Source organism: Heterodontus francisci, chromosome 41 (genome assembly GCF_036365525.1).
Source record: "Heterodontus francisci isolate sHetFra1 chromosome 41, sHetFra1.hap1, whole genome shotgun sequence".
NCBI classification, from domain to species: Eukaryota; Metazoa; Chordata; class Chondrichthyes; order Heterodontiformes; family Heterodontidae; genus Heterodontus; species Heterodontus francisci.
In genome coordinates, this window is record NC_090411.1 from 17,812,521 (window position 1) to 17,833,990 (window position 21,470).

A 21,470-nucleotide genomic window follows, 5' to 3' on the forward strand; every position below is an offset into this window, starting at 1 on the left:
ACTGGCAAGGCAACTAAAATGGCCAGCTGAGACCTGGTCTCTCTTATTACAAAGCAAGCTAACCGGAAAAGCCCATGAGGTTTATTCCCTGTTACCAGATGAGAGTTCATCAAATTATGAACTGACCAAAAATGCTATCCTCAGGGCACATAAATGAGTACCCGATGCCTATCGCCAAAAGTTTAGAACCCTCAAGAAGCAAGCTCATCAAACTTATCTGGAATTTGAGAGAAGTAAGCAGCTGGCTTTTGACCAGTGGCTGAGGACGGTTAAAGTACAGCTCAGCTATGAGACTCCCAGAGAAGTAATTCTGTTAGAGGAATTTAAACACTCTCTCCCACTCTCCATAAAGACACATGTAGAGGAACAGTGGGTTCAGGGAGCCCGGCAAGCGGCCGTTCCGGCTGATGAATTTCCTTTAATTTGTGAGTCAGTTTCCCAGGCCAAAACCTTTCCTAATCACCCCCACAAATCCGAAAAGGACAAAGGGTGGGAAGGTAATAGGGGTCCAAGCAGTCCAGGGAGAGAAAGGAAAGCAGGAAACACAGGGGACCCTCCTCTAGCCAAAAGGGAAGGTGCTGTGAGCAAGAGTGAGACCCAGAGACCTGTGTGCTTCCATTGTAATAAAGCAGGACATTTAAAAGCTGGCTGCTGGAAACTAAAGGGAAAACCTGTAGGGTTAATCAGGGCACATCTGCTCAGTGAAGAAGAGACACTGATGGAAAGCACAGCAGAACAAGCTGTGGCTTTAACTGCTGTAAGAGTGAGACCCAGGATGCTTACTACTGCAAGTGCAGGAAAAGTTAATAGGATTCCTGAAGGCTATCAGGGTTTTGTGTTTGAAGGGAAAGTAACTCCATACCCCTGGAGTGGGGCAAGCAAGCCCATAGTGATTCTCAGGGACACAAGGGCCACTAGATCCCTTTTACTGGGAAAAGGCCTGACCTTTCCCCCAGAGAGGGCAGTAAACACCAGAATGGTGGTGAATGGTATTGGACGGCAGTGTATATGTACCTGTACACCAGGAGTGTGACCTAGTTTCGGGACCAGTGACCGTAGGGATTGTCCCTAGTTTGCCTGTGGACGGGGTTGACCTCCTAGGTGATGATCTGGCGGGGGTGAAGATGGTAGCCCCCACCCACAAGTGGTGAAATAAAGACCACAGGAGGTCAGAGTCAGGGCCGTGGCAGGAGACGGACCCCTGCAATTTCCCTGAATGTGTAGTGGATCAGGCCATGGTCAAACCAGCTCCCCCAGAGGAAACTGCATTGGCACGGCAGGCAGATGACCAGGTCTGTCTGTCTGTCAGACTTTCTTTGGAAAGTTAGGAGACCCAGGGAATGAATTAAATGGATTTTCCCTAGCTGAGGCTCAGCGAGCCGACCCAGTATTGCGAGAGTTAGCACAGGCTGCCCAGACTGAAAGTGAAGCAGAGGGAGTCCCTGATTGCTACTATTTAAAGAATGAGGTACTAATGAGGAAATGGAGTTCTCCTCACAGACCTGAGGGCAAGGAGTGGACAGTGGTTCACCAGTTAGTGGTGCCGCAGAGGCACTGGGGAGAAATATTAAGAAGGGCCCACGAGACTACAGCACATGCCAGTATACGAAAGACCAAAGCCCGCGTAAGACAGCAGTTTGACTGGCCAAAACTCCACAAAGATGTGGTGGAGTACTGCAGGAGTTGCCACATGTGCCAGGTTGAGGGGAAACCCCAACCTACAGTGAAACCTGCGCCCCTAAGTCCTGTACTGATGTTAGGAGAACCCTCCAGTAGAGGGCTGGTGAACCGTCAGGGATCCCCGCCGAGAACAAAAGGGGACAGGCAGGCACAAGTCTGGCAAAAATTTAGAAAGGGAAGGGAGAAAAGTGACCAAGAGGGCAGGTTAAAGGAGGTCCGGGAGGAATCCTGGATGAAAATCCCTGCTGTTCAGTCAGCCAGCCCCGAAAAATGTGAAAAGTTAGACCCCACATCCTCCTAAGTAAATGCGGACTCCAGAAGCACCCCACCAGAGTTTCTAACAGCATGTACAAGAACCTGCAGATACAAAGAATGACCTCTAGGGGGCAGAGAAACCGTGAGGGTGATGCCTCACCTAGTTGAAGTGTCACAGGGGAGTGCAATAGAGTCTGCACAAATACCTGCAGGCAGGAGTGTCCCAGAGGACAAAGGGGAGATTAGCAAAGAATCCTCCCCCGCAGTCAGTACCAAAGAAAACTACCCATCCCCTGAAGTCAGAAGCCTTTGCATGACTCAGCAAAGCACTGAAAGTGAGTTCAGGATAGCCCCGTCCACTACTGACTCTCCTGAAAAACAAATTCCAATTCAGGGCTATTAAACCTCACCATCTCAAAGACCCTAGGCAGCCGTGGAAATGGGCAAACTGAAGAAAAACTTCCCCAAAGGACCACATATTTATTGGGATGACAAAAAAGGGGCAATTAAAGCAGCACTGGCACCAAGAAAAGACAGGCTGTATTAAGTTTTAAGATTTATGAATGAATGGGAATGAATGAGAGAAATGCATGTTTTTTTCTGTATCTTATATTTTCTCTTGGCCCTTTTAATGAAATGTGCCTTTTCTCCAATTGCATTTCATTCCGCTGGGTGTGGAAGTGTCATGCTGGGCCCCCACCTGCCAAGAATGAGGTATATTAATTTCGCTATATGGACATTAAATTTCAAATTGTTGCTGGGAAGAAGAGAAGGCCTGTTACAAGGGCTGCCAGACTTGGATGGAGGACATTTGCATACCAATAGGGACAAGAGAGGTTACTTCCCTTATCCAATTTAACCTACAATGGACTTTGAGCGCCAGACATTGATGGTGAGGGAGCTCAAATTTTAGAATGACTGCTAGGATAGCCGAATCCACAAACAGATGTGGTCAGACCAGCTGGTCACATGACTAGCCTGCTTGGCAACCTGTTTCTTCTGAATTGTACAAAACATTTGAACTGAGAAAGACTGTTTCCTCCTGGACTGAGAAGATCTCTCCTGTCTGCTGCTCCCATCTCTTTCTCACAAGCCCCTGAACCCACTGAAGACACATAAAGCCCAAGAGAGAAAAGTCTCCTATAGCAAACAAGGTTTAAGAAGAATACTGGGCCCCAATGAAAAGCAAGATCGACCTGCAATCAAGGACTTTACAGTGAGCTCAAAGAACCGTAACAAAAACTCTCCAGATATTGCCTCAAACGTTTCCACTTCATTTTTTCTTCTGTTCTTTTCTGTCTCTATTTGCATGTGTGTATCGCGTATACATGCTAGAGTGGGCGCGTTGTGTATCCGTAGGCGTCAACCGGATTAGAGTTTAAGTTTAATAAATATCAACTTTTGTCCTTTAAAACTAAGAAAGCCTGTTTGTACTGGTTTCTTTTCCTTATAATTGGAAAATGGTGAACAAAGATTCACCAAGGAAGAGCTAAAAACAGTGTGTTTAAAAATAAAACCCTGTAACAGTAAGACCAGGTGAAGACTGAGAGGGAACCCTAGACACCTTTCTCACCTGGTCGTAACATTACTGTTGGGGGGCCTGTACACCACTACCTTTATCACTTCTTATCTCTACCCAAACTGCTTCTACATACCCATTTCTTGAACTTAGGTTATCCCTCTCTATTGCGCTAATATCATCATTAATTAACAGCGCCACCCCTCCACCTTTTCCTAGCTTCCTGTCCTTCCTAAACGTCATGTACCCTTCAATATTCAGGTCCCAATCTATGTCATCCTGCAGCCATGTCTCTGTAATGGCTATCAGATTGTACTTATTTATTTCTATTTGCGTTATCAATTCATCTGTTTTGTTTCGAATGCTACGTGCATTCAGATACAGAGCCTTTAGTTTTGTCCTTTTATTATTTTTGTAGCGTCTAGCCTTGACTGCTGCTTTACTCTTAGGTTTGTACTCTCTATCCCTTCCTGTCATAGTCTGTTTATCATTTCCCATATTAATACCTTTCTCCCTTACCTTGTCTCTACTCCTTGATTTACCACACCTTCCCAAATCTGATCCCTTGCCCCCGCTATTTAGTTTAAAACCTTCTCTACTTCCCTAGTTATGCAGCTCGCTACAACACCCAGCCCCAGCACGATTCAGGTGTAAACCGTCCAAACAGTGCAGCCCCCACTTTCCCCAGTACTGGTGCTAGTGCCCCACGAACCAGAACCCACTTCTACCACACCAGTCTTTGAGTCACGCATTTATTTCTCTAATCTTGTTTTCCGTATGCCAATTTGCACATGGCTCGGGTAATAATCCAGAGATTTATTACCTTTGAGATTCTGCTTCTTAATATGGTGTCTAGCTTCTCATACTCCCACTCTAAGTTCCTCTTCAGCCCTGAGCAGCTGTCCCAAATCCTGGCACCGGGGAGGACAAATTGAGTAGGTTGTTAAAAATGCATATGGGATCCTGGGCTTTATAAATAGAGGAATAGAGTACAAAAGCAAGGAAGTTGTGGTAAACCTTCATAAATGACTGGTTATGTCCCAACTAGAGTCTTTTGGTCAAGTCTGGGTACCATACTTTGAGGAAGGATGTTAAGAGGATGCAGAGGAGATTTACTAGAATGGTAGCAGGGATGAGGAGACTAAAGAAGCTGAGGTTGTTCTTCTTAGAGCAGAGAAGGTTAAGGAAAGATTTTATAGAGTTTTTCAAAGTCACGAAGGGTTTTCGTAGAGTAAATAAGGAGAAACTGTTTGCAGTGGCAGAAGAATCAGTAACCAGAGGACACACATTGAAGGTGATTGGCATAAGACCCAGAAGTGACATAAAGAAAAGATTTTGCGCAGTGAGTTGTTGTGATCTGGAATGCACTGTCTGAAAGTGTGGTGGAAACCAGATTTAATAGTAACTTTCCAAAGGTAATTAGGTACATACTTGAAAAGGAAACATTTGCAGGGCTATGAGAGCAGAGCAGGGGAGTGGGACTAATTGGAAAGAGCCAGCACAAGAGCAATGGGCCCAATGGCATCCATCTGTGCTGTGCTGTACTCCAGTGCAATCCTGGTTGGCCTCCCAATATTCTACCCTCTGTCAACTTGAGGTCATCCAAAGCTCTGTTGCCCATGTCTTAACTTTGCACCAAGTCCTGTTCATCTATCACCCCTGTACTCACTGACCTACATTGGCTTCCGGTCAAGCAATGTCTTGATTTAAAAATTCTCATCCTTGTTTTCAAATCCCTCTATGGCCCCGCCTCTCCCTATCTCTGTAATCTCCTCCAGCCCCACAACCCTCTGAGATATCTGCACTCATCTAATTCTGGCCTCATGTGCTTCCCCGATTTTAATCACTCCACCGTTTGTGGTCGTGCCTTCAGCTACCGAGTCCCCAAGCTTAGGAATTCCCTCCCGACACCTCTCCTCCTCACTTTCCTCCTTTTAAGACTCTACCTCTTTGACCTTAATATATCCTTATGTATCTCTGTGTCATATTTTGTTTTATAATGCTCCTTAGGACATTTTATTATGTTAAAATATAAACCGAAGTTGTTGTTTCATTCTACAAATCTATCACCCCCTCACCGTGCTGTCTCGGTGGAGAACATTTCCATGAGCACACCCTGGCCTCTAGTATCTCACCCAAGTGACAGTTCATTAAACACATCAGCAGGTTTATTAATCATGGAGAACATCACAAACAACCCTAATGTTGTCCTTACCAGTGGGATCATTGGGAATCAGTCATAGGAACAGGAAGAGACCATTCAGCTGCTGGTGCCTGTTCTGCCATTCAGTTAGATCATAGCTCCTCTTTATCTTAATTCCATCTACCCACCTTGGTTTCATAACCATTAATCCCCTTGCCCATCAAAAACCTATCAATCTCAGTTTTGAACTTTTCAATTGATTCCCAGCCTCTTGGGGAGAGAGTTCCAGACTTCCTCTGCCCCTTGTGTGAAGAAGTGCTTTCTGACATCATCCCTGATTGGCCAAGCTCTAATTTTATGATTATTCCGCCGCCCACCCGCCCACCCCAGCTTGTTCTGGACTCCCCCCACCAGAGAAAGTAGTTTCGCACTATCTATCCCATCAACTTTTTTAATCATCTTAAACACTTTAATCTTCTATACTCAAGAGAATGAAAACCTGGCCTCTTAATATAACCCCTTTAGTCCTGCGTGGAATCCTGGCTGTTCTTTATCCTCTCCCTTGCCAATGAGCACTGAGATAATTTTGCCACCATCAACCCTCGCCCCATGAGATGTTTGGTCCTCAACCTTCATTCTTTCAACATTTCAGGAAACCTGTGAGCGTAGCTTCTTGGAGATGGAGGAGTCCCATCGGAAGGCAATGGAGGAGCTTCAGCGACAACATAAACGGGAGTTAGAGAAAGTCCAACATGACAAAGACCGACTATTGTCCGAGGAAACGGAGGCCACCATCTCTGGTATGATGTTGATCTTGTACTATATGCTGTGGTTTTAAATAATCTGCCTGGAGACACGTCTGTGATGAGCTCCCCAGATGGGGATAATTTTAGGGGTCTCCGTGAAAGAAAAACTTGCCTTTATGGCCTTATGACGTCCCAAAATGCTTTGCAGCTAATGAAATTCTTTATGTAGTCACTGTTGTAATGTAGGAAACAAGGAAGCCAATTTATGCACAGCAAGATCCCACAAACAGCAATGTGATAATGGCCACATAATCTGTTTTAGTGATTGTTGATTGAGTGATAAATATAGCCAGGAACTCCCCTTGCTCTTCTTTGAAATGGTGCCATGGGATATGGTACGTCCACCTGAGAGTTGCCGGGGCCTAGGTTTAATGACTCATCCCCTAAGACGGCCTGTCTGACAGTGCAAAGCTCCCTTAGTAGTGCTGTGGAGTGTCAGCCTAGATTTTAGCCTCAAATCCTTGGAGTGGGCCTTGAACCCACAGCCATCTGACACTAAGCCATGGTTGATTTCAGCCACCTTCTGAATGGCATTGCTGCCTGTTGACCTCATTCATGTTGGGTTTGATGACTGGAGATGAATGAAATGTCTATGTACAGGAACCTCAGTGAACAGAAATGAGAATTCTGTGGGCTTTCTGATGTCAGTGACGTTTCTGAGGAGAAACCTCCTGAGTGTCTGACCAGTCCCGTTTTGCCCAGGTGTGCTACACCTCAGGGAAAAATAAATTCATCTGATTGCTCATCATTTGGGGCGGCACAGTGGTGCAGTGGTTAGCACCGCAGCCTCACAGCTCCAGCGACCCGGGTTCAATTCTGGGTACTGCCTGTGCGGAGTTTGCAAGTTCTCCCTGTGACCGTGTGGGTTTTCGCCGGCTGCTTTGGTTTCCTCCCACAGCCAAAGACTTGCAGATTGATAGGTAAATTGGCCATTATAAATTGCCCCTAGTATAGGTAAGTGGTGTGGGGATGTGGTAGGAATATGGGATTAATGTAGGGTTAATATATATGGGTGGTTGATGGTCGGCACAGACTTGATGGGCCGAAGGGCCTGTTTCAGTGCTGTATCTCTAAATAAATAAATCTTACACGTTATTCTTAGTTGCCATTTAATGTTTCATTTCATTATTTTGCGAAAGAGAAATGTTGTTTAACAAATTTCTTAGTGTTTTGAGGATGTAACTAGCAGGGTAGATAAGGGGGAACCAGTGGATGTGGTATATTTGGATTTTCAGAAGAAATTTGATACGGTGCCACAGAAAAAGATTAGGGCTCATGGGATTGGGCGTAATATATTAGCATGGATTGAGGAGTGGTTAATGGACAGAAAACATGGAGTAGGATTAAAGAAGGATCAGTGCCTGGGCCTCAGCTATTTACAATCTATATCAATGACTTAGATGAGGGGACCGAGAATAATGCATCCAAGTTTACTGATGGTTTAAAGCCAGGTGGGAAAGTAAGTTATGAGGTGAACGCAAAGAGGCTACAAAAGGGGATATAGACTGGGTAAGGAGGTGGCAGATGGAGTGTAATTTCGGGAAGTGTGAAATTATCTACTTTCGCAGGAAAAATAGAAAAGCAGAACATTTTTTAAAATATGAGGGACTGGTAAATGTTGGTATTCAGAGTTTCTCCATCTCCAACGCATCTGTTCTGATGATGTTACCTTTGATGCTTCAGAGCACTTCTGATATGTCTTCCTTTCTCCTCAACTGAGGATTCCTCCCCCCCCTCCCCCATTGTGATTGTCAGTGCCCTCAACCATGTCCGACCCATTTCCCGCACTTTTGCCCTCACCGCTTCCACTTCCTCCCAGAACCGTGACAGGGTTCCCCTTGTCCTCACTTTCCACCCCACCAGCCTCCACATCCAAAGGATCATCCTCCACCATTTCTGCCACCACTAAACACATCTTCCCCTCCCATCCCCTGTCAGCATTCTGAAGAGATTGTTCCCTCCATGACACCCTGGTCCACTTCTCCATCACTCATCCCCTTTCCACGGAACCTTCCCATGTAATCCTGCCCTTCTACCTCCTCTCTCCTCACCATCCAAGGCCCCAAATACTCCTTCTAGGTGATGCAGTGATTTACTCGTACTTCCTTCAATTTAGTACAGTATATTCGCTGCTCCCAATGCAGCCGCCTCTACATTGGGAGACCAAACACAGATTGGGCGACCGCTTTGCGGAACACCCCCGCTCAGTCTGAAAGCATGACCCCGAGCTTCCAGTTGCTGGCCATTTTAATTCACCATCCTGCTGTCATGCCAACATTTCTGTCCTTGGCCTGTTGCAGTGTTCCAGTGAACCTCAACACAAGCTCAAGGAACAGCACCCCATTGTCCAATTAGGCACTCTACTGCCTTCTGGACTCAACATTGAGTTCAATAATTTCAGAGCATGGCTGCCTTTTTCATTTGATTTAATTATTTTTTAACCATGTGCCTGTCTTAAACTTGTTTTTCAGGTTTTTGCTTTTGAACAGAGCTGTTGATTATTCTGCCGTTAACACTCTCTCTCTGGGCGAATGCCTTGTCTTTTAATACGACTATTACCACTCCCTTTGCCTTTGTTCCGTGACATCTTTGTCATTTAATCTCTCCTGCCCTCTGCCCAATCACACACCTTCCCTTTTGTTCTTCTTCCCACCCTCCCCATTTTCACTTGCTCAAAGCCTATTACATTTCTAACCTTTGCCAGTTCTGATGAAAGGTCACCGACCTGAAACGTTAACTCTGTTTCTCTCTCCACAGATGCTGCCAGTCCTGCTGAGTATTTCCAGCACTTTCTGTTTTTATTTGGTATTCAGAGGGATTTGGGAATACATGAATCACAAAGTTAACATGCAGATACAGCAAGCAATTAGGAAGGCGAATGGTAAATTAACCTTTATTGCAAGGGGTTGGAGTATAAGAGTAAGAAAGTCTTGCTGTAATTATACAGGACTTTGGTGGGACCTGGAATACTGTGTACAGTTCTGGCCTCCTTACACAACGAAGGATATACTTGCCTTAACAGGAAAGAAATGAGATTCACTAGGTTGACTGCTGGGATGAGAGGCCTATGAGGAGAGGTAGAGTAGAATAAGCTGATTTTGTCTGGAGTGCAGAAGAATGTGAGGTGATCTCATTGAAATATATAAAATGTTAAGAGGGCTGTTTCCCCCCCTGGCTGGAAGGTCTAGAACGAGGGGTCAGAGGCACAGGTCAACCATTTAGGACTGAGATCGTGAGAAATTTCTTCAGATGGTTGTGAATCTTTGGAATTCTTTATCATAGAGGGTTGTGGATGCTGAGTTGTTGAGTATATTCAAGGCTGAGATCAACAGATCTTTGGGCATTAGGGAATCAAAGAGTGTGGGGATAAGTTCAGCTGTGATCGTATTGAATGGCAGAGCAGGTTCAAGGGGCCTATTCCTGCTCCTAATTCTTATGTTATTTTATGCTGTGGGTTCAAGGATAGTCTGTGACGATTCCATCTGTGTGGAATTTCCCTATTTGAGACTGTTCCAGTTACCTCATGAAAGAGACTATAACCTTATGAATTGACAACTGACTTCATAAATTGGCATTTATCCTCGTGAATTGGTGAAGGGAAAAGAGAAACATTTGAGCAGAGACAAAACAAAGGAAAGATAAAGCGAGGCATCAGTGAATGGGCACATGACCTCATGATTGGGCGGTTGACCATATTCTTGACAGTATCGGAACAGGGTCTATTTGATGTCACTACAAGGGGGAATGGGAACTCTGTTCTCAGTGTTTCTACTCTCCGGCTTCCTCAGGCACTGTTTTAAAGTGTCAAATGCTAGATAAAAGTTGCTTTGTTTACTGAACAGGTATGTGCACCCACTTGGTGTGATACCAAGCCATATACATCTGGGATGCCCCAGATCCAATTCCTCATCTTTGCTGACGCTGCATGGCTATTTAAGGTATCCCAGGAGAGCTGCAGTTGACCAAACCACTTCTGGTCAAGGGAAGGGAAAATGAGGTTGGGTTCCCACTCCAGTCAGGATTACAAAAACAAGAAATGCTGGATTCACTCAGCAGGTCTGGCAGCATCTGTGGAAAGAGAAGCAGAGTTAACGTTTCGGGTCAGTGACCCTTCTTCGGGATTACATTGGGTTCTGCTGTGATGCTTGCCACAGTCAAATAGCTGCTGACACTCGGTCTCCAGTCTCTCACTTCCCAAAAAACGACTTGGGTGAGGAACTGGGGAGCCAATGGCACGTTCGGAGTCACCCTTCAGGAGGGAAATGAGAGAGAGTGAGTGAACTGGGGTATGGGGCAAAACACAAGGAAAGGGATAAATAAGAGGCAGTGGTGAGGGTAGCAGATGAAAATGGAGTTACACAGAGTGGCAGAGACTAAGTATGACATGTTTAAGCTGCAAACAGAGGACATGGAGGTGACAAAATAAAACAATCCAAGGTTTGGGCTCCTGTGGTGGGATTAGGTGGACTTGTAGATTCAGCTTGTAGTGTCTATGAATCAATATATATGTTTGGAGTCAGTTAAGGAGAAGGAATGGGAGGTGTTTGAGGAAAAACGACACTGTGGAGGCCTAATGGAGGTTGTCCTGTGGAATCGGAAGGAGTGGAGGGTTAACCAGGAGCCAGGCTTGATCCAACAGTTCTTTGGAGACTCCTGTCTCCAGAAAAGAGAAGGCTGAGGGGTGACTTGATAGAGGGCTTTAAAATTATGAAACGGTTTGATAGTATAGAGAAGATATTTCCACTTGCTGGGAAGACTAAAACTGGGGGCCATAAATAGAAGATAATCACGAATAAATCCAATAAGAAATTCAGGAGAAACTTTTTTATCCAGAGAATGGTGAGAATGTGGAACTCGCTGCCACAGGGAGAGGTTAAGGTGAATGGTATAGCTGCATTTACGAGGAAGCCAGATAAACACATGAGAAAGACAGGAATTGAAGAATATGCAAATAGCCTGAGATGAGGTAGGGTGGGAGGAGCCTTGTGTGGAGCATAAACACCAGCATAGACCGGTTGGGCCGAATGGCCTGTTTCTGTGCTGTGAAATTCTAGTAAGCCATTGATCTCTGCTGTAACAAGTGACCCCAGCATTGATCCCAATGACCCCTGACAACGTCAACATAACCTCCCTTCACAACTCCTATTTGCTCTTTCTGGTTTAGCCAATTTCAAATCCACCTCAGAACCTTACCTCATATTTCATTCCTTCGTTATATAATCCTTGCGGTTTGTACAAGTGGGTGTAAATTCTCAGCTCTTCCATAATATGAAGACTCTCCCTCATAGGTTTAATTGAAAGATGCCCTTTGTGGTTCCAGACGCACTCTTTTGAAGCCAGGCCAGTCACCTGTATGAAATATCCTGTTACTGCCCTTAACATCGTAAAACATCCCAAGTGGCTTCATAGGAGCGTTAGCTTTTGTTTGATCACGCCACATAAGGAGATACTAGGTGACCAAATGCTTGGCCAAAGCATTAAGTTTTCAGGAGTGTCTTAAAGGAGTACAGAGAGGTGGAGAGGTTTAGGGAGGGAATTCCAGAGCTTGGGGCCTAGGCAGCTGAAGGCAAGGCCAACAATGGTGAAGTGATGAAAATCATGAAAGCACAAGGGGGCCAGAATTTGAGGAGCGCAGTGATCTCAAAAGGTTTGTAAGGCTGGAGGAGATTAAAGAGATAGTGGGGGTTGAGGCCAGGGAGGCATTTGAAAACAAGGGTGAGAATTTTAAAATGGTGATGTTGCTGGGACTGGGAGCCAGCGTAGGTTAATGAGCACAGGGGTGGTGGGTGAACGGGACTTGACAGATGGTAATTAGCTGCAGACTGATACAAAGGGACACAAACCCATGGAGGTCTCCATTGAAAACCTGTTGTCAACAGTTGTCTAAAAGAAAAAAATTAATTTCAGTTGTGAACGGTCTGTGTTCTATGTCGTAGCCATTGAAGCCGTGAAGAAAGCCCATCGTGAGGAGCTGGAGAGATTGAGGAACACACAGCACATTGCAAACAATAGTGACTTGGAGAGACTTCGCAAGCAGCACCAGTGAGTACAGCTTATCCCTTGGAAAGTTTACCCTAGTCATCCATTGAAAATCAGTGTGCGTGGGACCCATCAAAAAGGGGCACTAGCTAGCACAGGGAGCTGTGTATCTTAAGCTAGAGTTTAATCTTTTTTTCTGGTATAATACAGAAAAGCAGAGTGTCTATTGGCACCACTGTGTTAGCCAATGAGTTGGAGATGGGGCGGGATTTACAGCCAGACTCACAGCAAGCAGTCTATCTCTTTACTCAGCAATTAGAGTCTATTTAAACAGCGCACTACAGCAAACAGTCTACAGAGTCTACTTAATAAAAGTCTGTACGAACTACAGAAAGCAGAACTCATGACTGAAACTGCAATAACGTCTCCCGATAAAAGCAGGATTATTTCTCCAGCAAAATGCAGTGAGTGGAGGATAGTTATATGATACAAATTATGTAGCATGGCAGCAACTCACCGTGCCTCCTTCGACAGCACTTGCCAAACCCGCGACCTCTTCCACCTAGAAAGACGAGGGCAGTAAATGCATAGAAACACCAGCACCTGCAAGTTCCCCTCCGAGCCACACACCATCCTAACTTGCAACTATATCGCCGTTCCTTCACTGTCGCCGGGTCAAAATCGTGGAACTCCCTTCCTAACGGCCCTGTGGGAATGCCCGCACCAGATGGACTGCAGCGGTTCAAGAGTCACTTACAGCAGCGATTGACAGAGAAATACCCCGTCATTCCCATCCTGACTGGGAATAATGGTGTCGCTGTATGCAGCCTGTTAATGAGTGTTTGTCCGAGAGGAGCGATTATACTTTGGGTGTTTGTGTTGCTTTATGTGACTGTCAGTCACTGGCTGTTAACTTATTTGGAGTCTTTTGCTGCTTCCTCCGTAGGGAGGAACTGGAGTCGCTTCAGCGGGAGCTGCAGGTGCTGTCGGAACAATATTCCAACAAATGCTTGCAGATCAACTACCAGATGAAGGAGACGCAGTTGCGGGAGAGGGACCTGTCACGGAGCCAGCGGGAGAACGAGGAGCTGCTGCGACAAAACCAGGTAATTGGGGGTAAGAAGGATGGCGATCCCGCAGTGAGGAAGCCGCGTGTGGGAGAGTGGTAGTTCATCGGGGTTAGGTGGCTCCCTACGCTGAGCGAGGGGATACTTAAGATAATATGAGACGAGCAAAGGCCATTGTTAGGAATCCGGATGTGTTATAGACCTTCCTGGAGACTCGTCGATCCTGAAGGGTTGGCAACCTTACTTACTGTCTGAGTTAAACTTTTCCATTGGGCTGTGTCGTGCCTTCATGATTCTCCTTCCCTTTGGACGTAAAAACCAGAATGCATCTCAACCGAAGTGTGTTTACATCCATCAGCTTCAGGCAGAGCAGTGATCAACATGGTCACTGATACAAAATGGCTGCCTTGACCCTATCCAGCCGATAACTGGTTGCTGGAGCTCACTATGAATCTATAATGAGATCGGCTGAGGAAAACTGGGTGTGTTTTTGGTGGTTATAATACCGGCTTGTTTAAGATCACTGCGAGTTGTCTCCCGACAGTAAATCAGATGAGGGAAATACATCCTGCCGCCTTGTTTCTCAGTGTCATAGGGTGAGCTTGGAATTTGTCCTGTTTATGCTGCAGGCTGAATCCCGACTACCAGTAGCAACAAGAAAACCGCTGCACAAGCATGAGGTTTTCTCAGTTGCTCTCCAGAGAGTTTAACCCATAATCCAGGCTGCGTGGTACTGAGGGAGTGCTGCATGTCAAGAGGGCCCCGTCTTTCGGATAAGACGTTAAACTGAGGCCTTGTCTCAGGCGGACGTAAAAGAATTTATCCTTCAATCAGTATCACTAAAACAGGTTTTCTGGTTGTGGTCACATTGCTGTTTGTGGGATCTTGCTGTTCGCAAATGGGCTGCTGCGTTTCCTACATTACTACAGTCTGACCACACTTCAGAAGTACTTCATTGGCTGTAAGGAGCTTCGGGACATCCCGAGGTGGTGAAAGGCGCTATATAAATGCACGTTTTTCTTCACTTCTCTGTCTTTCTTGTCCCTGACTCCACTCCCAAGAATATAGAGCACCCTAGACAGATGTTCCTGCAGCTTCCCCACTGTCGGGGCCAGTCCATTCAGACCTCCAGTGTTAAGCTGCACGGGGGAGGGGCCGAGAGGTCAGCCTGTCTGCAGCGGTGTCAAATCCTGGCGTCTCAGGTAGGTCCCAAGGCTGCAAAATAAATAGGAAATGGAAGAGACACTCCATGATTGCCACTCCTGGTTTACTCCGGGTGCTCGGGACTGGGTGGAAGGTTCAATGATTCTTCAGATGGCTTTTAAAATGGTGTCAACTGCCACCAGACGCTAAAGCTTCTTGCACAAGTGCAAAACATCGCAGCTGTGGCCTGTGTTGTTTCCGCCACGGTATAAATATGGAATAACAGACATCTGGAAGTGCAGCAGTGAAGCTGGAATCTTATCTCAAGCCTTCAGCTGACAGAACAAATGAGTTTCCTGCCGTCCACTTCCCTTGCTCCGAGGCCTGTGTAAGGATCCCCTCAGAGTCAATAAAACATTGACCACAAGCTGTCAAGTACAAGGCTTCTAAGGGTGAGGCCCTCCCACTTCTCCATGTCGTGGTAATGTCACTGGGCTAGTAATCCAGACTCCCAGGCTAGTGCTCTGGGGACATGGGAATCCCACCACGGCAGATGGCGCAATTTGAATTCAATTAATAAATCTGGAATTAAAAAAAGCTAGTCTAAAGGCGGCCATTGTTGATTGGTTCACACATGTCCTTTAGGGAAGGAAATCTGCCATCCTTACCTGGTCTGGCCTACATGTGACTCCAGACCCACAGCAACGTGGTTGACTCTTAAAATGTCCTCTGAAATGGCCTAGCAAGCCATTCAGTTCAAGGACAATTAGGGATGGGCAGCAAATGCTGGCCTTGCCAGCGACGCCCACATCCCATGAACGAATTTTTTAGAAAAAGCTCCTTATTAACAGAACATGTCTCCAGGATTTACCGAACCTCCTCTTTCTGCTGCTCCTCCCCCTTCTCAGGAATTGGGTCCAGTCTTTCCCAGCGTGACACAAGGATGTGTAATTTGTCAGTTACCTACTGTTTAAATGGTAAAATATTTGCGAATCCTCATCTCTTGTCCCGACGTTATGTTGACCTGGTATCAGAGATTGGGAGACCGCACGTGGAGGACTTTTCAGAGCTCTGGTCTCCATGTTATAAAAAGGAGCTAAAGGCACTGGAGAAAGTGTAAAAAGGATTCACAAGGATGGTACCAGAACTGAAAGGTGACACTATTAGAAAAGGCTGAACAGCTTGGAGCTCTTCTCTCTAGGAAAGAGGAGAAGGCTGAGGGGGTTTGATCTGATAGAGGTCTTTAAAATTATTAAGGGTTTGATACGGTAGGTGTAAAGATGTGAATAGCACACAAGCAATTACAGGCAAGCTAGATCAGCACATGAGGGAGAAAGGAATAGAGGATTTGTTGATGGGGTTTGATAAAGAGGGTGGGAGGAAGGCTCGTGTGGGGCATAAATACTGGCACAGACCTATTGGGCCAAATATGAATTCTGTGGAATTCCAACAGAATTTATTTCACTGGGAAAGCATGCATTACAGAAACGTTCCCCACCACCCCCCCTTTAACTGAAGTCTTCCTTGTGAATGTGTTGCTGCAGATCATTCCGTACATGTCTTAGATTTGGGAATGTACTTCTAGGGTAAATATAGGTGTAGCAATGAATTGTACAAATTGGACATTCACGTTCGCTTACATCCAAGACACTGACCTTTACTGACCTTGTGAGGTCATGAAACCTTGTGCTGCATTGTCCTGACCAATATTTATGCATTATCCAACATTATTTATCCATTAACCTGCCATTGGTAGGACTTTGCTGTGTGATAATTGGCTGCCACATTTCCTACAACAGTGACTAGACTTCAAAAGTACTTCATTGGCTGTAAAAATGCTTTGGGATGTCCAGTGGTTGTGAAAGGTGCGAAAGAAATGAAAGGTTTTTTTTTGCACTGGGGTTCGGAGGTTGCTACTTGCTACCTGCGCCACGCCATTCCACATGGTTCTAGCTAATAAATTGGCCAGTTTCCTGCTTCCTACACCCGCTATTGCAGTGCCTAAGATATACACTTGCCCAGAAGTTTGATTGAGGCTGTCTTTTTCCTTGCTCTCTGCTTTTGGAGCTTTAAGCCCTACAGCTTCACGCTCTGAAATACCCTCAACACCCCTTCCCACCTCCGCCATGCTCCCCCATTCCCCCTCTTATTTTCCGGGCCTCCCTGGGGCAGATCACGGGACTCTGAATTTCAGAGTCTTCCCTCAATTGAAGTCAGGCTGACCTAGTCTGCAGTTGCACGTTTACCTGTCTTGATCATAAACTCCATTGGCCATTTTCCAGTCCTGCGGCATGGGCTGCACATTTAAGGTGCATTGAGAATTGTAGTCAGAGCCTCTGCTGTCTTTGTATTGAGCCCTTCTAGCACTGAGACTTTGTGTTACGACTGAAGCAGGAGGAGTACACTGTTAATTCAGTCCCACTTCTCCACCAGTCTTTAAGGCAGATGTAGATAGATTCTTGTTAGGCAAGGGAATCAAAGGTTATCGGGGGTAGATGGGAGTGTGGAATTCAAGACACAAACAGATCAGCCATGATCTTATAGAATGATGGAGCAGGCTAGAGCGGCCGAATGGCCTACCTCTGCTCCTAATTCGTATGTTCAATTGTTCAGATTTCAGGATTTCTTAACACACAGGAGGCAACAGGAACCACACTTGAGGCAGGAATTCTTCAGAGACAGGAGGCAATAGGAATCTGCCATCTTTGAAATACAAGGTTTCTTCTCAGGAGATGCAGGCTTCCTTTACAGAGAGAGGTAACACTTTCTCTGGGTCTTCCTCTCTGGTCTCCAGGCAGGTCAAAAACCAAATTTCAAATGCCTACTCTTTGTCCAACTCACTGGCTTTTTAAAAGGTCCAAAGTGAAAGTAAATAGCCACCTGAAACAGGTCACATGTCCAGACATAAAGTCTATCTTGTCACTCAAAGAGTAGCTTTGAGGAGGTCAAACCCCTTGCTGGTTTCCTTGAAATTACCGGCTTTTCTATCCTTGGACAAGTTCAGCTCCTCTGTTGAACTTCCTTTCAAAACATCCACAAAGCTCAATTATTTTGCAGGTATCTCAATGTCCACTGAAAATTCTTTTTCAGTTTTTAAAAACACAGAATCCTAAGTTTTTAATACAAAAACAAAATCCTTGTAACATTTGGGAGACACGCAACTGATAGCGACACGTTCCAGCAGGGTCCAATAGACAGCAGTCACACCAGGGAACCAAGGCTGACTTTCCCTACCCAGCAGTGTTGAGGCACACTGCAGTCCTACAGTTGCTGCCCAGGTTTGAATCCACTAAGGCAGCATGGAGCAGGGATCGAACGTGGGCAGGTTGGAAGGAGAGCTGTCAAAAGCAACAAAGGCTTACAAAGAAAGCAATGAGGTGCAGCAAGGGAATACGAGGGGAAAAAGGCTTGCAAGGGCTATTAAAGTTAACAACAGATATTTTGTATATATGTCTGCGTATTTCGAGGAGGTCACAAACAGGCTGGAGAGGGGAGTGTCTATGAATGTTGGCTAATGGACTTCCAGAAGGCATGTCATAAGGTTCCACATGAGAGGTTATTGGCAGTAATGAGATCACACAGAACCTTGTGACGTGGGAGGTCTGAGGGAATGTCCTGTGACTGGCGGATGTGACAAGTGGTGTTCCCCAGGGATCTGTACTGGGGTCTCAACTTTTCACCGTATATATTACTGATTTGGATATAGAGCTGTATATCCAAGTTTGCAGATGGTATTAAGTTAGGCAGCACAGTGGCGCAGTGGTTAGCACCGCAGCCTCACAGCTCCAGCGACCCGGGTTCAATTCTGGGTACTGCCTGTGCGGAGTTTGCAAGTTCTCCCTGTGACTGCGTGGGTTTTCTCCGGCTGCTCCGGTTTCCTCCCACAGCCAAAGACTTGCAGGTTGATAGGTAAATTGGCCATTATAAATTGCCCCTAGTATAGGTAGGGGAATTGTGGGGATGTGGTAGGAATATGGGATTAATGGAGGATTAGTATAAATGGGTGGTTGATGGTCGGCACAGACTCGGTGGGCCGAAGGGCCTGTTTCAATGCTGTATCTCTAAATAAAAAAAAACAGTAAGTTGTTATAGATGGGAGCAGAAAGTTAGAAAGGGACATTGAAATAAAGTGAGTGGGTATCAAACTATGACAGATGGAGTTCACTATAGGGAATTGAGATCATCCACTTTGGATGTGAAAAACAGAAATTGAAATATTTTCTTAATGGTGAGGGACTAGGAGCTAAAGGATTTAGGTGTCTTATTTTCAGAGCTAAGTGGATGACCTCACACTTCCCCATGTTGAACTCCATCTGTCATACAGTTTTGCCCACTTTGCAAACTTTCTGTACCCGTCGACAGTATTTACTCTGCCACCTAACTTACTGTCATCAGCAAACTTGGATATACAGCTCTCCATTCCTTCATCCACATCATTGATAAATACAGTAAAAAGCTGAGGCCCCAGTACAGATTCCTGGGGGTCATCACTAGACGTGCCCTGTAATTGAAGTACATACCCATTATCCCTCCTCTCTGTCTCCTACCTCCTTATCAATTCCCTACCCTTGTCAATAGGTTGCCTCCAATTCCATATGCTGTCATTTTTTAAGTCTATCATGTGGAACCTTTTTGAATGGACTTCCAGAAGACATATAAATACCATCCATAGACACAGGGTGGCACAGTGGCGCAGTGGTTAGCACCGCAGCCTCACAGCTCCAGCAACCCGGGTTCAGTTCCGGGTACTGCCTGTGTGGAGTTTGCAAGTTCTCCCTGTGACCGCGTGGGTTTCCTCCGGGTGCTCCGGTTTCCTCCCACATGCCAAAGACTTGCGGGTTGATAGGTAAATTGGCCATTGTAACAATTGCCCCTAGTGTAGGTAGGTGGTAGGAGAATTGAGGGAAGGTGGGGATGTGAGAGGGAAAATGGGATTAATGTAGGATTAGTATAAATGGGTGGTTGATGGTCGGTGCGGACTCGGTGGGCCGAAGGGCCTGTTTCGGTGCTGTATCTCTCTATGACTTCTTTATCTACCACACGAGTTACCTTTTCAAAAAATGTAGTTAGATGTAGCTTACCCGTTACAAATCCATGCTACTTTCCCTCATCAGCTCATGTTTGTCTAGATGCTCAGTCTCTGTCCTTTATTACCAATTCTAGTAACTTCCCCACGACAGACGTTAGACTAATAGGCCTACAATTTCCGAGTTTATCTCTGTTCCTCTTATTAAATAATGGGTACGGTGATCAGCTAGGAATTTGTGAGGCAAGCGATTAACTTCTGGGTAACAGGAAAGGGGAGATTTTCCAGGCTCAGAGTCCAGGCATACTGGATTTCCTGGGCACAGTGCATATCAGAAGATTGGGCAGTCGAATCACACGGCTGGAATGGAATGTGTCCAATTCTCTGATACTTGCTTCGCCGAGATGACCCAACGCAGCAGGACATTAACTGTCTTTTGCATGAGGCTTTAAACCAAGGTCCCGTCTACCCTCTTAGGTAGCAGTAAAAGATCCCATGGCACTATTTCAAAGAAGAGCAGGGGAGTTCAGCCCAGTCCTCTGGCTAATATTTATCCCTCAACCAAAAGTACTGAAAAGTACAAATAACTGGTCATTATCAGTTTGTGGGAACTTGCTGTCTGCAAATTGGCTGCCATGTTTGCTACATTACTACATTTGAAAAGTATTTAATTGGCTGTAAAGCAGTTTGGGATGTCCTGCGGTCGTGAAAGGGGCCATTGACATTCAAGTGGTCATTGGATAGACATATGGATGAAAATGGAATGGTGTAGGTCAGATGGTTTCACAGGTCGGCGCAACATCGAGGGCCGAAGGGCCTGTACTGCGCTGTAATGTTCTATGTTCTATGTTCTAAGTTCATTCCTCCTTCAACCCAGGAAAACTTCCCCTTTGAAGTGTTAATACGGAATTCTGTACACCGGGAATGAATGGAAAGGAGTTTGCTCCATTGGAATTGTAAATGATGGGATTGAACGGGAAGAAATTTAGTCCATTGGAATTGTATAAAATGAATGGTTTAACTAATAGTAATTATATTCCTTGTACTTATGTAATAATTTTATCATATCAAAGGTTGAGAGATTTGATAGAGGTGCCTAAAATCACAAGGGGCCAGGAGAGAGTAGATAGGGAGAAACCCTTCCCATTGGCGGAAGGTTCGAGAACCAGAGGACAAAACTCACAGTGAATTATGTAGGCGAGCAGTAACTGTTCTTACACAGGTTTGTCTTCATGTAGAGTCTGTCTCGCCTCTAATGTCTTATTTTTCCCTCCTGGATTGTATCGCTGAATACCTTGGTGTGGGAGCTCAATCAGAACTGCCCAATTACACATGGATAGACGTAGTGAGCTGGCCACCCATCACTGAGAGTTTGACTCGAGTCCTATTATGATATTTCTCTCTGTCTTCTGCAGGAGTTGAATGGCCAATTGTCGGAGGAGATTGCCCGAATACGAGCACTTGTTACAGGAAAGAGCCACGACAACATTGGGAGTTTATCAGTCACAGGTGACCGAGATACCTGTGAATTGGAGGTAAGATAGGAGGATGGGTAGGCTTTTCATTGAACTATAGACCATTTGGCAAGAAGGTGTTTCACGAATTGAAACATACAGTGCAGAAGGAGGCCATTTGGCCCATCGTGTCTGTGCTGGCTCTTTGAACGAGTTATCCAATTAGTCCCCTGCTTTTTCGCCTTAGCCCTGCAAAATTTTTCCTTCGCAAAAGCATTGCAAATAGACATATTTATATCGCCTTGTATCTTGTCCCTCAGGAGTCAAAGGGAATTGAATAAGTACTTAAAAGGGGAAAAATTATTTATCATGCTAATGGGACATGGTCCAAGCTGTCT

General features: G+C 45.5%; 1 protein-coding gene across 5 annotated transcripts in view; it reads left to right on the forward strand.

The window, feature by feature from the left end:
- The window catches only part of triobpb (TRIO and F-actin binding protein b), a 154,608-nt gene that overhangs the window by 117,995 nt on the left and 15,143 nt on the right, over positions 1 to 21,470 (forward strand). For all 5 annotated transcript variants that reach the window (XM_068019395.1, XM_068019394.1, XM_068019396.1 and 2 more), the window contains 4 exons: positions 6,250 to 6,397; positions 12,340 to 12,445; positions 13,329 to 13,488; positions 21,034 to 21,153. In XM_068019395.1, coding sequence (XP_067875496.1) covers positions 6,250 to 6,397; positions 12,340 to 12,445; positions 13,329 to 13,488; positions 21,034 to 21,153 — 534 coding nt within the window. The remainder of the gene's footprint in view (positions 1 to 6,249; positions 6,398 to 12,339; positions 12,446 to 13,328; positions 13,489 to 21,033; positions 21,154 to 21,470) is intronic.